The 16,758-nt window shown below is 41.2% G+C and overlaps 1 protein-coding gene across 2 annotated transcripts in view; it reads left to right on the plus strand.

Annotated features, from left to right (window-relative positions):
- VMP1 (vacuole membrane protein 1) overlaps positions 1-2,620 on the plus strand; it is a 137,060-nt gene extending 134,440 nt beyond the window's left edge. For both annotated transcript variants that reach the window (XM_058704922.1, XM_058704920.1), the window contains one exon: positions 875-2,620. In XM_058704922.1, the coding sequence (XP_058560905.1) occupies positions 875-1,018 (144 nt within the window). In that variant the 3' untranslated portion in view covers positions 1,019-2,620. The remainder of the gene's footprint in view (positions 1-874) is intronic.
- The last annotated feature ends 14,138 nt before the right edge of the window (positions 2,621-16,758 follow it).

Genomic DNA, 16,758 nt, shown 5'->3' on the forward strand with positions numbered 1-16,758 from the left:
AAAAACAAAGGAAGGCTAATGGCAAATGATCTGTTATGTAGAATGAGTTGTTGCCTTGATCTTAAATGATTTATTACCAAATCTACTTCCCAAGTGGATTAAAAAGTTAAAATTTATAGCATTTCATAGCATAACAAAGTATGTGACTAACGGTAGTCACTTGACTATCTCCTTCATTTTTGCCCTACTTTTTTAAGAGATGGGAAAATAATCTTTTTTTTTTAAAAAAAAAAAAAGGCTCTTCGCATAGCTGAACTTAAAAACTTTAACTTAAACTAAGGCTGCCTTTTCTGTAAACAGTTCTGTGGCAAAGGGAAATGACTAGAAGAGGATGGGTAAGCAGTAACCTGAAATGGGAAACTTGAAGGAAGCATAGTTGTTGAATTCCCCCTCCCCCCCCCCCCACCCGTCGGCCTTACACTCTGTGTGGCCCTTTGCCGCCCTCAGTTGACCAAACATGACTTCAGAAATAGATGACATATTTTAAAAGCTGCTCCCAGTGCTGGAACGACATGTAACTATCTGGACACTGCTCTCCACAAGTATCTACATGGCAACTTCAGAGAGCAGAATTGAATCAAAAATTTTATTATGTAGTAAAAGAGGCCACCTCACACTGACCCATTCTAAACTATGTGAATCAACATTGACTTTACATCTGACAAAGTGAAATCTTAACAATTGGGTGTCAGAAGGCCTGAATATAGACTTCAGGGTATCTAGAGACACGGGCCTTCTCATTTTCATTGTTTAGACTTTATAGCTTATAAGCCCCAAATTCTCATCATTTTTCTTAAATATTGTAAATGATCCCCTTTTTACTGCTGAACTAATGAAGCATTTCTCGTGGGTTGTTCTGCATTTATTCTTACAGGGAGAAAACTGGTTGTCCTGGATGTTTGAGAAGTTGGTCGTTGTAATGGTGTGTTACTTCATCCTGTCCATCATTAACTCCATGGCACAAAGTTATGCCAAACGAATCCAGCAGCGGTTGAACTCAGAGGAGAAAACCAAATAAGCAGAAAAAGGTTCTAATGGCAGAAATTAGAGATGAGTTCTGCCTTAACTTGGGAGGACTCCAAACCAGGAAGGAAAATACCCTTTTCCACCCTATATCAATTTAAAAAAAAAATGTTTTGTTTTGTTTTCTGAAGACAGTTTAGTCCATATTTTGCACTGACACACTTTTCCTTTGTGTGTTAAGGTAAGGTATCCACCCTCAATTCAATCCAGCTTGTGTTTTATTCAGGTGGAACGTGATGTTCAGCAGCGAACTTAACAGAAACCGGGCTTTTCTTTGTTGCTTTCAGAAGGCCCACGTGGTACAATTAAAGAATTCCGGACACCAAAAACTAGTTCCTAAGTATGTTGAGTATGTCAAGCCTTTTAGGCTTGTCAGAAGTGACTCCTTTGTTTTTCTAAGTCATTAAAGTGTGTATAAATTATACTAGATTGGATAACGGTCTTGCATGTCTATCATGGTAAAATTTATTTAATCCTGTCCAACCCTTCCTCTCCTACCTTAAAAAAAAGGCCATCTTATGATGCATTGCACACCCTCTTGGGAAACTGATCTTTAAATTTTGAGACAGTATAAGAAAATTCTGATTGGTGTCTCACGAATGAGCTGACACCATTTTTTATTCTGTATATTTAGAATGAAGTCATGAACAAACTTTATAAAGACATCTTTGATCATTCCAAAATTGTGTCCGTTTTCTTGAGCGTTTTGATTTTTTGCTTCCCTTTAGCTACTTCCAACTAATGGTCGGCTTTGTCAGATCTACCTACAACCATAATTTCTTCAACCGTTGTTTATTTACGTGTAGGAGCCACCACCGAGGCACTTTCTTGTTAACCTGGAATTGGGGCAGCTTGCTACACATTGATGAAATGGCTCCCTAGGGATTGACATAGCGAGGGGTTCGTGAAAACAGGAGAAATGAAAGTATACAAATTAAAGGGCACTGGAGAGAGAAATAACTCGTTTTTTCAAAAAACCACACTTTCTCCTGTCTGTGTTCGTTTTAGCTCAGCATGTTCTCTGTTTCTGACAAAAATTTACTTTTAGAATGTAACCTAATTTTCTTTCCTTTCTTCAGTGAGTGTTATGTTCTTTTGGGATGTTTCCAGTTGAACTTGGTTGTTTCGTTTTGCCTGGGAGGAAAATAAACAATTTCACTTTTTTTCTTTAGGAAAATCTTTTCTGACATTATGTTAAAAGTAGAATCGGGTTTAAATCGCAACGGGCCAGAAATGCCTGATTGTTTTATCAAATCCTGCCTGAATGTCTACTTAGTTTGCCTACCGTCGTGACATCTCCATGGCTGTACCACCTTGTCGGGTAGCTTATCAGACTGATGTTGACTGTTGAATCTCATGGCAACAGCAGTCGATGGGCTGTCTGACATTCTGGTATCTCTCATCTGACCATCCATACCAAATATTCCCATTTAAACATTACCTAGCCTCATGGTTTATGACAAAAAAAACTCTCGTCCTTAAGTCTAGTGGCACTTTGAATCTTTTATGCCATGATATTGCAGCAGTATCGAGAAGATTTTATGGAAAATTGGGATGGTCTCCATGACCACAGCTAAATAAAGGACAAACAACCTGCCTTATGGGTTTTGAAAAGGTTATTATTCTTAACAGTCTTTTTTTTTTTTCTGCCCAGGGACCTTGTGGTAATGTGATTGTTCCTTTATTTGCAAAGCGGTACCCAGGTTTTATGTTAAATAGATTCACGTTAACCAACAAAATTTTTTAGATTTTTTAGGGTTAGCATAAACTTCTAAGTCAGCTTCCAATTGTGTGTCATCTCTTTCACCTGCATTTTATTTGGTGTTTGAAGAAAGGAAAGAGGAAACCCCGTATGAATTATACTATATGTGCTAAATCTTCCAGGTTTATTGGTAAACTTATTTCAGGGTACAGTGTTTAGAAAAAAAGAAACATTTCTTAGACTGAGGAGCTAAGTAATACATTTGACTTATTATGATAATGGTTTGTTCACTCTTTCAAATGAGTTTGCCTTGAAAACAAACGAAAAACAGCTGTCCCCCTTTCCTCCACAAAGCGTTCAGGTGGGACATGCTCAGATGATCCTGCTGGATTCCAGCTGGCACAGAACGTTACCCTTCTGTTCCAGTGGTTCGGTTCGTTTGTCCCTTTCTTGTATCCACCAAAGTGAACAGAAACAACTACATGATCCCCAAAACAAACCCAGTTGATTCCAGTTGGTGGGAGACCAGAAAATTTGTGAGTGGATGGTTTGATATTACTGCAAATTTAAAAAAAGCAGGGGGGGGTGGTGGTGCCTGGGAATTCTAATTCCATCTAATTTAAGTGTCATTTTGTGCCTTACATTTCTGTGGTACTTTATCGTGTCTCTCAACTCCATGGCTGTCAAAACAATACAGTACGATATAATGCAATACATCCTCAGTTTATACACTTATGTACTGAGGAACACCTCCCTAGAAACAGTAATGTGGGAAACGTGTAGTGTTTGACAGAAAGAGAGATTTGGATGATGGCCACTCCTCATCTTCTAAAAATCAGAAAAAGGTACGGCTGGAGTGCAGTTTCTGAAATACACTAGTTCCGCAGATGCAGTAAGTAGGAAGTGCTCCCACATGAACAACCTCTGCCTGTGTTTCCGCTGTGCTCTCTGCTGGCTGTAGCTGTAGTAGGACTGCCGTGAGGCTGGTCTTGGCTTTCACTACTCAGCAGTGATTCCTTAGAGGACAATTAATGCATTAGGCTAATTAGAATAACGTGTTGTCCTCTTGTGCCCTGGGGTGAATTGTGTTTTGACTGACCCATGTGTAAAGAGCTCAGAGGAGTTCCCAGCCTTTTACAGTCAAAAAGCCGTTCCATAGATTTTGAAACCCACTCGCCTCCATGTGCAACGGTCTATGTTACTGATGGCTTATAGTTCTGCCTCTAACATGTGACTTTGAGAAAGTCTTAAACTCGGAGCCTAGATTTCATCTATAGGAATAGAAATAGGTTGTAATGATTAAATTGGATAAATGTGAAGTACTACCATAATTGTTGGCATGTTCTCAGTTTTTAACTCGTCAAAGACCGCATTTGATACACATGCAAAAATTTTACATTGCATTTGCTCGGAAAACATGTTTTTATTTGGTAGGCTCCACTCCCAACGTGGGGCTTGAACTCACAACCCCAAGATCAAGTGTTGCATGCTCTATAGACTGAGCCAGACATGTGCCCCAATATATGCGTTTTAAATACTGTCTGCAGGTATGCCCTTGTTTTGATGTAAATCTGCTCTTTCTAAAGAAGTTAAACCCAAATATAAATAAAGAGAAAGGCAGAAATTAAGGAACCAATTGACTTGATAAAAACAAAACCTTGTTAAATCTAAACCCCCCAGTGAGGCAACAAAGTACAAGATACACAAAATTTACTATAATTGAAAATACTTTTCTAACCTTACATCCTTAAAATATTGACATTTTCCTAATTTAGTTTTTATTATAAAATACTAAAGGGGCGCCTGGGTGGCTCAGTCGATCAAGCTTCCAACTCTTGGTGTCAGCTCAGGTCATGATCTCACAGTTTGTGAGTTGGAGCCCCATGTCGGGCTCTGTGCTGACATCGCATAACATGCTTGGGACTCTCTCCTAAAATAAATATAAATAAACTTAAAAAAATAAAATACTAAGGGGTGCCTGGGTGCTTCAGTTGGTTGAGCATCTGCCTTCAGCTCAGGTCATAATCTCGCGGTTCATGAGTTTGAGGCCCTTGTCCGGCTCTGCTGACAGCTTGGAACCTGGAGCCTGCTTCAAATTCTGTCTCCCTCTCTCTGCCCCTCACCCGCTCACACTCTGTCTCTCTCTCAAAAGTAAATAAACATGTATGTATATATATATATATGTGTGTGTGTGTGTGTGTGTATACGTACATACAGTAAGGGGTGGCTCAGTCAAGTCGGTGGCTGAGTCTGACTTCGGCTCAGGTCGTGATCTCACAGTTCATGAGTTTGAGCCCCACATCGGGTTCTGTGCTGACAGTGCAGAGCCTGGGGTCTGCTTCAGATTCTTTGTCTTTCTCTCTCTCTGCCCCTCCCCCGCTTGCTCACTCTCTCAAAAATAAACATTAAAAAATAAAATACTAAAAGAAATCTAGAAGGTAGAGAAAAAAGGAATATCTGCTTTTTTTTTTTTTTTTACATTTTTTAATGTTTATTTTTGAGAGAGAGTGAGACAGAGTGTGAGCGGGGGAGGGGCCGAGAGAGAGGGGGATGCAGAATCTGAAGCACGCTTGAGACTCCGAGCTGTCAGAGCCTGATGTGGGGCTTGAACTCACAAACCATGAGATCATGACCTGAGCCGAAGTCAGATGCTTAACCAACGGAGCCGCCCAGGTTCCATCTAGAATATTCAGTGAGGTGAGCACTGGGTGTTGTATGGAAACCAATTTGACAATAAATTTCATGTATTTAATAAATAAATAAAAAGAATATTCAGTGAGGTTTGTTGGGTATAGTGAAAACAGTTTAAAAAGTTGGCATGTGGGACCTTCCTCAATAGACCTAAAAGTCTCATTTTTGTTAGAAAACAAAAGTATTGGTTTGTTTTATTCATAAGTAGTTATTAATGTGCTCACAAAAAGTTAAATCAACCTAAGCAGGAATTATTTTTTTTAAGTAGGCTCCACACCCAATGTGGCGCTCGAACTCGAAACCCCGAGATCAAGAGTCGCTTGCCCTACGGACTGAGCCAGCCAGGTGCCCCTAAGCAGGAGTTCAATAGCCATTTTTGAAAGCCAAGTAGCATTCCATTTCTAACTGACAATGATCAAAACTCAGATATTCATAAAACATGGTAAATGAAATGCTAAGCAAAAAACTTGCATCTGAAGTGTTTGTTCCTTTATTCTCAAAGACAACAAGAAAAGAAAGCACGTGAAGTACTCGAACATTCTAAAAGTGATTGAGTCATTTGCGTCTGGTAGTTGAGGCTTCGGTTGCTGCCCTTCCCAACAAGGCCAGGAGTTCACCTGAGGTAATGCGTTTGCCTTGGGGGTGAGGCCTTGAATTGCAGCAAATAACATACATGTATTTGCATATTCAACCAATACTCATAAAAGGGATTATAATGAAAACCTGTTCTGGACAGCTGCTTACTCATTGCCTTTAGAATTGTGTGGTGCTGGGATAGGCAGGTGCCAGCTGTTTGCTCATTCTCTTTGACCTACTAGCCTTGCACAGTTTGCTGTGTGGATGTTGATACTACTAAATTAAAAGAAATTTATTTTCGGCCCCCGCTCTCCACCCAAACACCCTGGATTCATTTGAGATCTGGGATTCTAATTCTGTAGTTGGGAGACTGGCCCAAACTGTGGCCCAGTGTGAGTCAGTTGTAAGTGGCTGGCTGACTCTATGGGAACAGGAATGAGATGCAGCTTAGACGGTTTGTCAGCCAAATCCACAAATGTGTGGCTTTTTGAAACATTGGACATCTGTTCCTTTTAATTTAAAATAAACTTTTTTAAAAAGCACAAAGTTGCTTGGCTCCTTGTTTCTTTGTGTCAGCAGCAGTTGGTGCTCTAACCTAGGAAGCCTAGAATCGGAGAAAATTTGGAATCTTGAGAGCACACTTCAGAGAGAGTGGAAGGGCGTTGCTTCAGGAGGGGAGGAGATGATTTTACTGGATAGAGTCTGGAAATCCCCTTCAGGGGTAATCAGCCCAGGTGTTCAACCCGTTTGTTAACTATGTCCAAATGACTCAAAGGACAGAAGGAGGGCTTGGACACAGTCCAGCGGTAGTTGTACAATGTAGTCTTTATTTGCATTGGAAACCACATTCCTGAATTCTTGAGAGGAAGGCTCTGGCTTATTCTGGGCATCTTTGACTAAGAGGGACCCCAAGCCTTCTAAATTAACAGTCACTGCCTTCTTTTGAGACTTTCCAGGCAGTATCTACAATGATTGATTTGATGGCCTTCCACCTAAAGCCCTCAGGAAAGGCCTTGTTCTTGGAAGGAGGCCTTTGTAAGCCACTTTTCTCTCCTCCCCCCACTTCATCCCAAATGTGTCATTTCCCTTTGTTGCCATGTATCCCCTTAAGGGGGATAGAGCATGAGCAGCTTTTTCCTTCAGATGCTTTTGACTGACCCAACCCGACAGTATTGCTTCATTGTGTCCCAGCCTGTTTCTGATGGAAAAAAAAAATGTTTCCATGCAGTGAGGCAGTTTGAGATTCGTAGAGAGATGTTTCTGCCCTTCCCTGAAGGTGGGAAAAGACTGTTCAGATTACTCTTATCTTCCTTTGGCCGCCATGTTGTGTTGGAAACTCCGGCAGCTCAGTTTCACTCCTCTTTGCAGTGGTGAAGAAGCCTGGCACACCAGTCATCCAAGAGCCATGTTGTTCTCAACCTCTTTTCATTAGTTAAAAAAAAAAAAAAAAATGAAAATGAGAGGAGGCCTTTCTCAACCTTTCACTTTTTAGTGCACCTCCCAGCCTCTTGGGAGGCCCTTTCACTTGAGTGACAGGCCTAACCTCTTCTAGCTGCCAAACTTTCTCTGCTTAACCTGACAGTGGCTACACTCTTGCGACTCTTCGGATACCTCTGCTCCATTCTGGCCACTGTATCCGTCCCTTCCCACTCCCATGTCCCTTCTATGGTATATTTTTGTGCAAAACCCCATTAATACCAGCAATCAAGATTAGGTCCCAGGAACCTCCGATGTGCCCTTTCCCGGGAAGTACAGTGGATTACTGTAACTGTGATAACGATTGATTACTTTGTAAGCAGGCACTGTTTTCAGTGTTGGTTTGTATTGTTGAGTATTAAAATCCTTAACAACCCTGTGAGAAAACTAAGGCAGAGAAGTTTAGTAGTTAGCCGTGGGAAGAAGGGAAGCAGAGAAAGGATTCAAACCTAGGCACTCTGGCTCTTACACATTCAGTTCTACAGAAAAGTCCAGGCTTTTTATTTACATCCTTGTCTCATCTTGGGATCACAAGTAGGTGATGGAGAAAGACAACAGAAAATCAGGCCCACAGCCTTAAAAGTTTGCTATTTAAATAGATGAGCAACCTCTGCTTGCGTTTATCACAGGGGTGGAAACGCTGGCTCCATCCCTAGCCATCCTGTGTGGGCAGGTTCCCAAAGTGGTGTTTGCTAGAATTATGATTACAAAGCAATTTCTATTTGTACAGATCTTTTTTCTCTTTCAAAGCACTTTCACATCTTAAATTGTATTTGATCTTCATAACAACCCTATGAAATAGAGCCAAAAGTGGCATTAACCAGGTTGGTAGGGGGAAACATTTTTAAATTCACTTTTTTTTAAGTGATATTTTCTTTTTATTTATTTTTTAATGTTTATTCTAAGAGGGATATGCAAATGGGAGGGGGCGTGCAGAGAGAGAGAGAGAGAGACAGAGGATCCCAAGCAGGCTCCTTGCTGTCAGCGCAGAGCCCACAAGGGCGGCCTGAACCCACAAACTCTGAGATCGTGACCTGAGCCCAAATCAAGAGTCGGACGCTTAACCAACTGAGACACGCAAGTGCTCCAAATTTACTTTTTAAATCTCCACTGGCTTAAGGTACTGTGGGGAAGAGACAACACTGATGACCGTAATCTTTGCCCTCCAGGAACTTCCAGTCTCCTTAGGGGTATTGTGCGTATATACAGATAACTACAACACAAAGTGAAATGAACAGCGAAGGAAAGAACATTAAGAAAAGAACCCAGAAGAGGATGGGAATGGGTGACCAGGAAGGCTCAGAAAAGGTTTCATGAGGATGTGGCATTTGAATAGCCAGCTAGGGTGGGGAGAGGGCAGGTGTTCTGACTAGAGAAAGCCCTGTGAGACAGCAGGAAAGCACGAGTAGGAGAGCTCTGTGTAGGGCGAGTAGAAGAGACAAGACCAATGAGTCACCTAAAGTCAGTCCGCCCACCTCTGGTACTCTTTGCCTTAGCCCTGTTTTGTATCCTTGAAAGCACATATGTGACTCACAAAGTAGTTTATCTGTTTTCTTGTTTTTGCTTGTTTCCTTCACTAGAGCGTAAGCCCTATAAGGGCGGGCACTGTTGCACTCTCCATTGTTTCCCCGGGGCGTGGCACTCGGTACGCTCTCAGTGTTTGCCGAGTGAATGTTGCAGTGGTCCAGGAGGGGTAGCAGCGGAGCTTCAAAGGCAGGCTGGACAGGCTCCCTAAGATGAGGTGCCAGGGTACTAGGCAAGTTGGAGTAAAGGTCAAGAAGGGGGGCACCTGGGTGGCTTGGTCGGTTAAGCGTCCGACTTCGGCTCAGGTCATGATCTCACGGTCTGTGAGTTCGAGCCCCGCGTCAGGCTCTGTGCTGATAGTTCAGAGCCTGGAGCCTGTTTCGGATTCTGTGTCTCCCTCTCTCTCTGCTCCTCCCCTGTTCATGCTCTGTCTCTCTCTGTCTCAAAAAAATAAATAAACGTTAAAAAAAAAATTAAAAAAAAAAAAAAAAAAAAAAAGGTCAAGAAGGAATCTGAGAAGACAGCAGTGCTGATCCATCACCAGGCCAGGAATACAGGAGGAGGAGCAAGTTTGAGAGAGAGAGAAACCGTGTTCTGTTCTAAACACATTGCCCAACAGGATAGTGGCTCCTACCATGGGTCTCTCTCAGGTTTTCTAACTCCTAAGCTTGAGAATGTGCTATCCATTAGACCACTCTGTGACTTCTGTCAGAGAATAAACTGGACTTTTCCAGAGAATTCTCTGGAGTAATACATCCTTTGTACTTTTCCATAAGTGATCATCTTAGCCTTAACTTGTTAGGTAGCACTGTTCTTCTAAACACGGCACTGTGACCAGACCTTGGGGCCACAGGAAACTGCCTTAAAATTCCTCACCCCTGTTGTATCCTGCTTGCTTAATGAATGACTCCTCCCTATGAGAACTGAGAGGATGGTAATTCCTGGATAGATTGTCTTTATAAGGAGAAAAGTTTGGCAATGTGATTTCCTGTGTATTTGTCCTGGAATCCAAGATTCCAGTAGTGCTAGACTAGATGGCAGTGGCAGCCACCTAGAACCCACATGTCGTAAGTTTTCCGAAGTAAATATGAGGGCATCCCCCCAACTGCCTTTGCCAAGCCAAAAGGCAGAATCACGGCTTTATTACACCTTCTAGAGCATGTGGTCAAGGCGGCTTTCCATTTGGCTGCTTTGGTACTGGGGTTGTTTACATGTTTCAATAAATGAGTTATGCTTATTGAAGTTGGCTGACTAGGAGTTCAGAATAAATGACATATGACCACAATTATACCACTCACCGGGAAGAGCAGAGTTCAAAAGGAGAGATTTATTTGTGTAATAACCCTTTGGTGGAGAAGAGAGGTACAAAACTTTAATATTCTCTTCTCAGGTGGGTGCACAGTTGTTGAAACCTGGGAGAATTGGGGTGTCACTGTTCCTGGCTTTCTGATGGAATCAGACAAAAAGAGATGCCTATCTAGTAAAAGCATGTATGTGGGAGTGCTTTGCACAATTTCAGAAGAAGAAAGGAAGCTGAAAATAGTGCTTTTTAGAAAAATGTAGAGATCAAAGAAGTTTTCAGATGCTCTCCATTTCCTCTTCAAGCATAAAGAATCCATTGGAGCATAAAAGATCCCTGGTCTCTGCGCAGAGGAAGTAAAAAGTTCTTTCATGCAGGAGCACCTGGCTGGCTCAGTCAGTGGAGCATGCAACCCTTGAACTCAGGGTTGTGAGTTTGAGCCCCACATTGGGTGTAGAGATTATTTAAAAATAAATCTTTTTTTAAAAAGTGCTTTCATACTCAAAATCTTTCCTACCTTTTAGTATACTTTTTGGGCTGCTGTCAGACCGTGTGTGTGTGTGTGTGTGTGTGTGTGAGAGAGAGAGAGAGAGAGAGAGAGAGAGAGAGAGAGAGAGATTGATTCAGTCTTCCTTGTGATAGGCAGTGTTCATTAGAAGGGCATGTTGAGATAGTAGGACTCCACAGGTAGTCTTTAATTTTCCTCTTCCTCCTGTTTGTTCCCTGAATGTACATGGAACATTCTATAATTCTACACCTGTTTATGTGATAATTTACAGAACAGCGATGCTGCTTACTACTTCCACCCCTTGTTACTGCCTTCTGATTCATTTGACTTATTCCTTCATTCTTCAAACTGTCTCCCAAGTGTTAACATCCTTTTAAAAATCATTTGAGTTATTTTATCTTATGTTGGATTTTTTTAAGTTTATTTTGAGAGAGAGAGAGAGAGAGAGAGAGAGAGAGAGAGAGAGAATCCCAAGCAGGCTCCATGCTGTCAGCACAGATCCCCATGTAGGGCTAGAACTCACGTACCATGAGATCTTGACCTGAGTCAGACGCTTAAAATTGAGTCAGACGCTTAACTGACTGAGCCATCCAGGCACCCCTTACATTGGATTTTTAAAGCTTTGTTTAAAATAAAAATATGCTGCGGCACCCGGGTGGCTCAATTGGTTGAGTGTCTGACTTCGGCCCAGGTCATGATCTCGCGGTCCGTGAGTTCGAGCCCCGTGTCGGGCTCTGTGCTGACAGCTCAGAGCCTGGAGCCTGCTTCAGATTCTGTGCCTCCCTCTCTCTCTGCCCCAACCCCACTCATGCTCTGTCTCTCTCTGTCTTAAAAATAAATAAAACATTTTAAAAGATTAAAAATAAATTAAAAATAAAAATATGCAGGGGCGCCTGGGTGGCGCAGTCGGTTAAGCGTCCGACTTCAGCCAGGTCACGATCTCGCGGTCTGTGAGTTCGAGCCCCGCGTCAGGCTCTGGGCTGATGGCTCGGAGCCTGGAGCCTGTTTCCGATTCTGTGTCTCCCTCTCTCTCTGCCCCTCCCCCGTTCATGCTCTGTCTCTCTCTGTCCCAAAAATAAATAAAAAACGTTGAAAAAAAAAATTTAAAAAAAAAATAAAAAAAAAAATAAAAATAAAAATAAAAATATGCAGGACGCCTGACTGGCTCAGTTGGAAGAGCATGTGACTCTTGATCTCCGAGTCGTGAGTTCAAGCCCCACACTGGGTGAAGCAATGACTTAAAAAAATGAAAACCAAGCAAAAGAAATGCGTAGTATAAAAGGGAGATCTTCTGAGAAAGATACTCCCCCAGAGAAATTACTATGAAATTTAGTGTGTATCCTTTCAGGCCTGCTCAAAAATGCTCTAAGCTTCCCATTCTTCTTGGTCTTGGGGGCCTGGCAGTAGAGGCAAAGCAGGAGCAGCCAGGATCACTGGGTCACGTCTCTCATCCGTATCTTCAAGTCAGTGATAGATTGTTCCATCCCTGTCCTTCCTCAACAAAATTAAACATAACCATATAGACAAATCTGTGGGTTTTTCATAACATTTAACAGTCATTTCTGTTTGTCTTGGCTACTGCAGCATACATAAAGGGAACAGTGGGCGTGGCCAAACTTTGGAAGGCTTGGAATTCCAGGACTAGTTTTAGATTTTAGGCAAGGACTTACAAACAAAGTCTCTTCATTATCAAAACATTGAGTTTATATTGTTTTAAATGGCTCTTAACTATATAAGATGGCTCAGAGACAAAATATATTTTTTAAGTTATTTATTCTGAGAGAGAGGAAGCACACGTGGGAAAGGGAGCGAGAGAATCCCAAGCAGGCCCTGTGCTGTCAGCACAGGGCCCAATGCAGGGCTCGAACTCATGAACCATGAGATCATGACCTGAGCTGAAACCTAGAGTCAGGACACTTAACTGACTGAGCCACCCAGGTGCCCCAAGACAAAACATTTTTAATTATATTTGTATTTCCAGGTCCTTGGTTTTATTTGTTATGAGATCTGTTGATAATAAGTGAGCCTTAACGGGCTTCATGTGTGCCTCTAGTTTTGCAGCTTTCCATCTTTTCCATAGTGTTTTAGACATTTATATTAATCTGTTCAGTAAACATGGAGTTTCTACCATGAGCCAGGCATATGCTTTGAAGCAAAGAGTATACCAAATGGTGAACTCCTTAAGGACAGAGCCCAGGTTTAACTCATTCTTTTAAAGTCTGTCTATCCTAGCACTGTCTTTCCTTGCAGGTGGTCAGTGGATGTTTGTTGAATTAAGCTCACATCCTGCCTTTCTCATGCTGTTCACATGAGCTGAGCTTAAGCAAAAGCTTTTTTTTTCCCCAGAAAGGAAACTCCCATCTTTTGACTTATGTTTCTTACTATGTTCCCATGACCTCTCACCTAGTAAGAACAAGCTTTGTTCAACTCCCTTTTCTATAGTTCCCAGGACTTTGCTCCTGTGATGTCTAGAATAGCCTTGTCCAATAGAAATACAGTTCAAGCCATATATCTAATTTAAAATTTTATTTTATTTTTTTTTAACGTTTATTCAGTTTTGAGAGGCAGAAACGGAGTGTGAGCTGGGGAGGGGCAGCGGGAGGGAGACACAGAATCCGAAGCAGGTTCTAGGCTCCGAGCTGTCAGCACAGGGCCTGACGCGGGGCTTGAATTCACGGACTGCGAGATCATGACCTGAGCCAAAGTCGGCGGCTTAACTGAGACACCCAGGCACCCCTAATTTAAAATGTTAGTAGCAATACATAAATAAATAAAATTTTAGTAGCTACATTTTAAAATGTGAAAAGGCAGGTGCCTGGGTGGCTCATTTCAACTTGGGTTTATGCAATTGAGCCCCGAGCTGGGCTCTGTGCTAACAAGGCGGAGCCTGCTTCAAGTCTTTCTCCCTCTCTCTGCCCCTCCCCCACGTGTGCACACACATGCACTCTCCAAATAAATACTTTTTAGAAATATAAATAAAATGTAAAAAGAAACAAGTACACCAATTTGAATAATTTAACCCAATATATCCAAAATATTCCAGCAATTAATTTAAAATATTAATATTTTACAATTTTTTATTCATATCGTATTCAAAATCCAACGTGTATTTTTCACATACAGCACTAGCCACATGTGGCTATGGTTACCTTACTAGACAGCACAGGTGTAGAATTTTTTTAAAATTCATGTTAGTTAACATGTAGTGCAGTATTGGTTTCAGGAGTAGAATTTAGTGCTTATCCCAACAAGTGCCCTCTATAATGCCCATCACCCATCAAGTATAGAATCTTTGAATTTTTGTGTACTTATCAGTAAATAGACAAGCCATAAAAGTATTCATCTTAAATTTATTTTGAGAGAGAGATCACGAGCAGGGGAGGGGCAGAAAGAGAGGGAGAGAGAATCCCAAGCAGGTTCTGCACTATCAGCAGAGCCGGATGTGGGGCTTGATCTCATGACCCATGACATCATGACCTGAGCTGAAATCAAGAGTCAGATGCTCAACCGAGGCACCCAGATGCCATGTGCTGTTTCTTTTTAAGCTATTCTTAGATTTTTTTTTTTTAATCTTTAGTTAAAGTCCATATTTCAAAAACCAGCAAGTCTTTTTCTTAAAATGCTTGTAAGCCATTCTTTGCTTGTAAGCAATTCTTTGGTCGTGGGGAGCATCATCAACCTTCCTTTTCATCTCTTCCTGTGTCCCTGGCTCCCTGGAATCTAAATGGGATTTTCTTTTTGCTCTTCTCCCTTTAATGCCATATCTCCTACAACACTGACCCCACACTGTGTTCCCCTGAAACTTGAATATTTACATTACCTTAGCTTCTTGTGCAAGCATTCTATTGGAAATGGGGTTCCATTTATTAATAAGGCTGACATTGCATCATCTGAGACATTTCAGAGTATTGGAGTAAGAAGTTAGTTAAATATGTAAAGCCAGATTTTTAGCTCATATCCCTAAAAACCATAGGAAACAATGTGATTGATACAGATGAGCAAACATCTTTTAAATAACTGATTTTTTTGCCAATGACAAGCTAGTAAAGCCGTATTTGGTACGTAGGTTGAAGAACAAGAAAGGGTTGACTGCCAAACCTTGGGCTCATGGGGAGAGAATACTGTGATAAGAACATATGGAGCATGTTTTAAAACAAAATTTTGGACAGGAATTCAAGTGTGATAAACATGGTGGTCAGAAGAATCATTGGTATGTATACTGCAAAAGAGTCCACAGAGCCAGTGAGGAGGCGTTTCAGACAAATTTAAAGCCTAGACTAGAGTTCTTAGCCCTGTACTATGGCTTTGCTGTAAAAAAGTGGAACACGGACATGTGGAAGATAATAAGCAATAATTAGGAAGCTAGGATTGTAGCATTAAGACGTTCAAAGTAACTTAGCTACATTGTAAGCTTCATCAGACTATGTGGTATTGACTCCTACATCATTAACATCTAGTTCAATGCCTGGCACTGAATAGATACTGCCTGAATGAACGAATGAACAAACGGAGATGTCTAGAATACACACCTGTCCAATAGAACAGCCCTGTCCAATCCACAACAGTGAATTGTGGATACATTTGCTAGGTTCTAAGTGACAGGTTAAATAAAGGAGAAAAATGTTGTAGATTAGTGTTGTTGGTAGGGGCAAAGTTAGAATCAAGAGGGACCGAATGGGAAGAAACAGGTTCTACAGCTTAAGGAGCTCTTGACAAGAGCACAAATGAAGGAGAATGAAAAGGCTTGAAAATAAGCAGCCATTTGAATTTACACTGTACTTACTGCCTATAGGGGGTGCATCCTGGCACTGTGGGATGTGAGTGACAACATAGTTCTCCAGTTACCCAGTAATCTAAGATATTACAAGTTCAAAGCTTCTGGATCTGAGGGCACTTGGATGGCTCAGTTGGTTAAGCGTCCACCTTGGACTCAGGTCATGATCTCACAGTTCGTGAGTTTGAGCCCTGCATCAGGCTCTGTGCTGACAGCTCAGAGCCTGGAGCCTGCTTTGGATTCCATGTCTCCCTCTCTGTCCCTCCTCTGCTTGCACTCCTTCTGTCACAAATAAATGAACACACACATACACACACACACACACACATATATATAAATTTTAAAGGTTCTGGATCTGTATGCCCAGGAAGTTAAGATTCTACTTTGTCCTGGCTGATGGGCTGTTTTCTCTACACAAAGTACATTTCCACTGACACCGCTTTATCTTGATCAGCTTCTTTGTATTAGTTTTTAAGTTAAATCACAAGTCTGATACCAAAAATTTTGTTACCCTACACAGACAAAAAAATATTTTCCATGTAAATGTTTAAAACAAGTCTGCAAATATTTAGGTATCTACACACATCAAATAATGCAGTTGTGGATCATAACAAAGACTCTATTCATATAAGTGAATGGACCCAGAGCTGTGTCAAATTGGGGCTTTCTTCTAATATTCACCTGCCATTGATTTCATGAGATGTCAAATTAGAAATACACTTGTCACCATTGGACATGAATTCCTTTCTCAAATATAAAATGATTTATACTTACGACTTTCTTTAGCTTCTCTTTTAGCAATGTTCCTCAGAATTAGCTTAACCCCTGGTGAGTTCCAGGTCTTCATTAATGCTGGTTCAATTAGGGAAATTGTTTCAGTCTCTGGATATCTTCAATGTGAAATAATTACTTTTAACTTTATTTTGTAAAAATTATTATCTGATTATTTTTCAAGTACACTTGGGTTAACAAAATGCAGCAGAGGGGTGTGCCTTTTAGCAACTGAACAGACCACTTTTTACATTCCTTAGAAATAAGATATGGCTCAGTATTTTAAATCATAGCAACAGTTGATAAGAAAAACAGCAAAAAGGTAATCATTTCCATATGGAAAGAAAAGGAAGAAACCAGTGAAGCTGTGAACTGTCATTTTTCCATATAAAAAATAAATCACCACTGGTAGA

Source organism: Neofelis nebulosa, chromosome 16, assembly GCF_028018385.1.
Source record: "Neofelis nebulosa isolate mNeoNeb1 chromosome 16, mNeoNeb1.pri, whole genome shotgun sequence".
Lineage (NCBI taxonomy): Eukaryota > Metazoa > Chordata > Mammalia > Carnivora > Felidae > Neofelis > Neofelis nebulosa.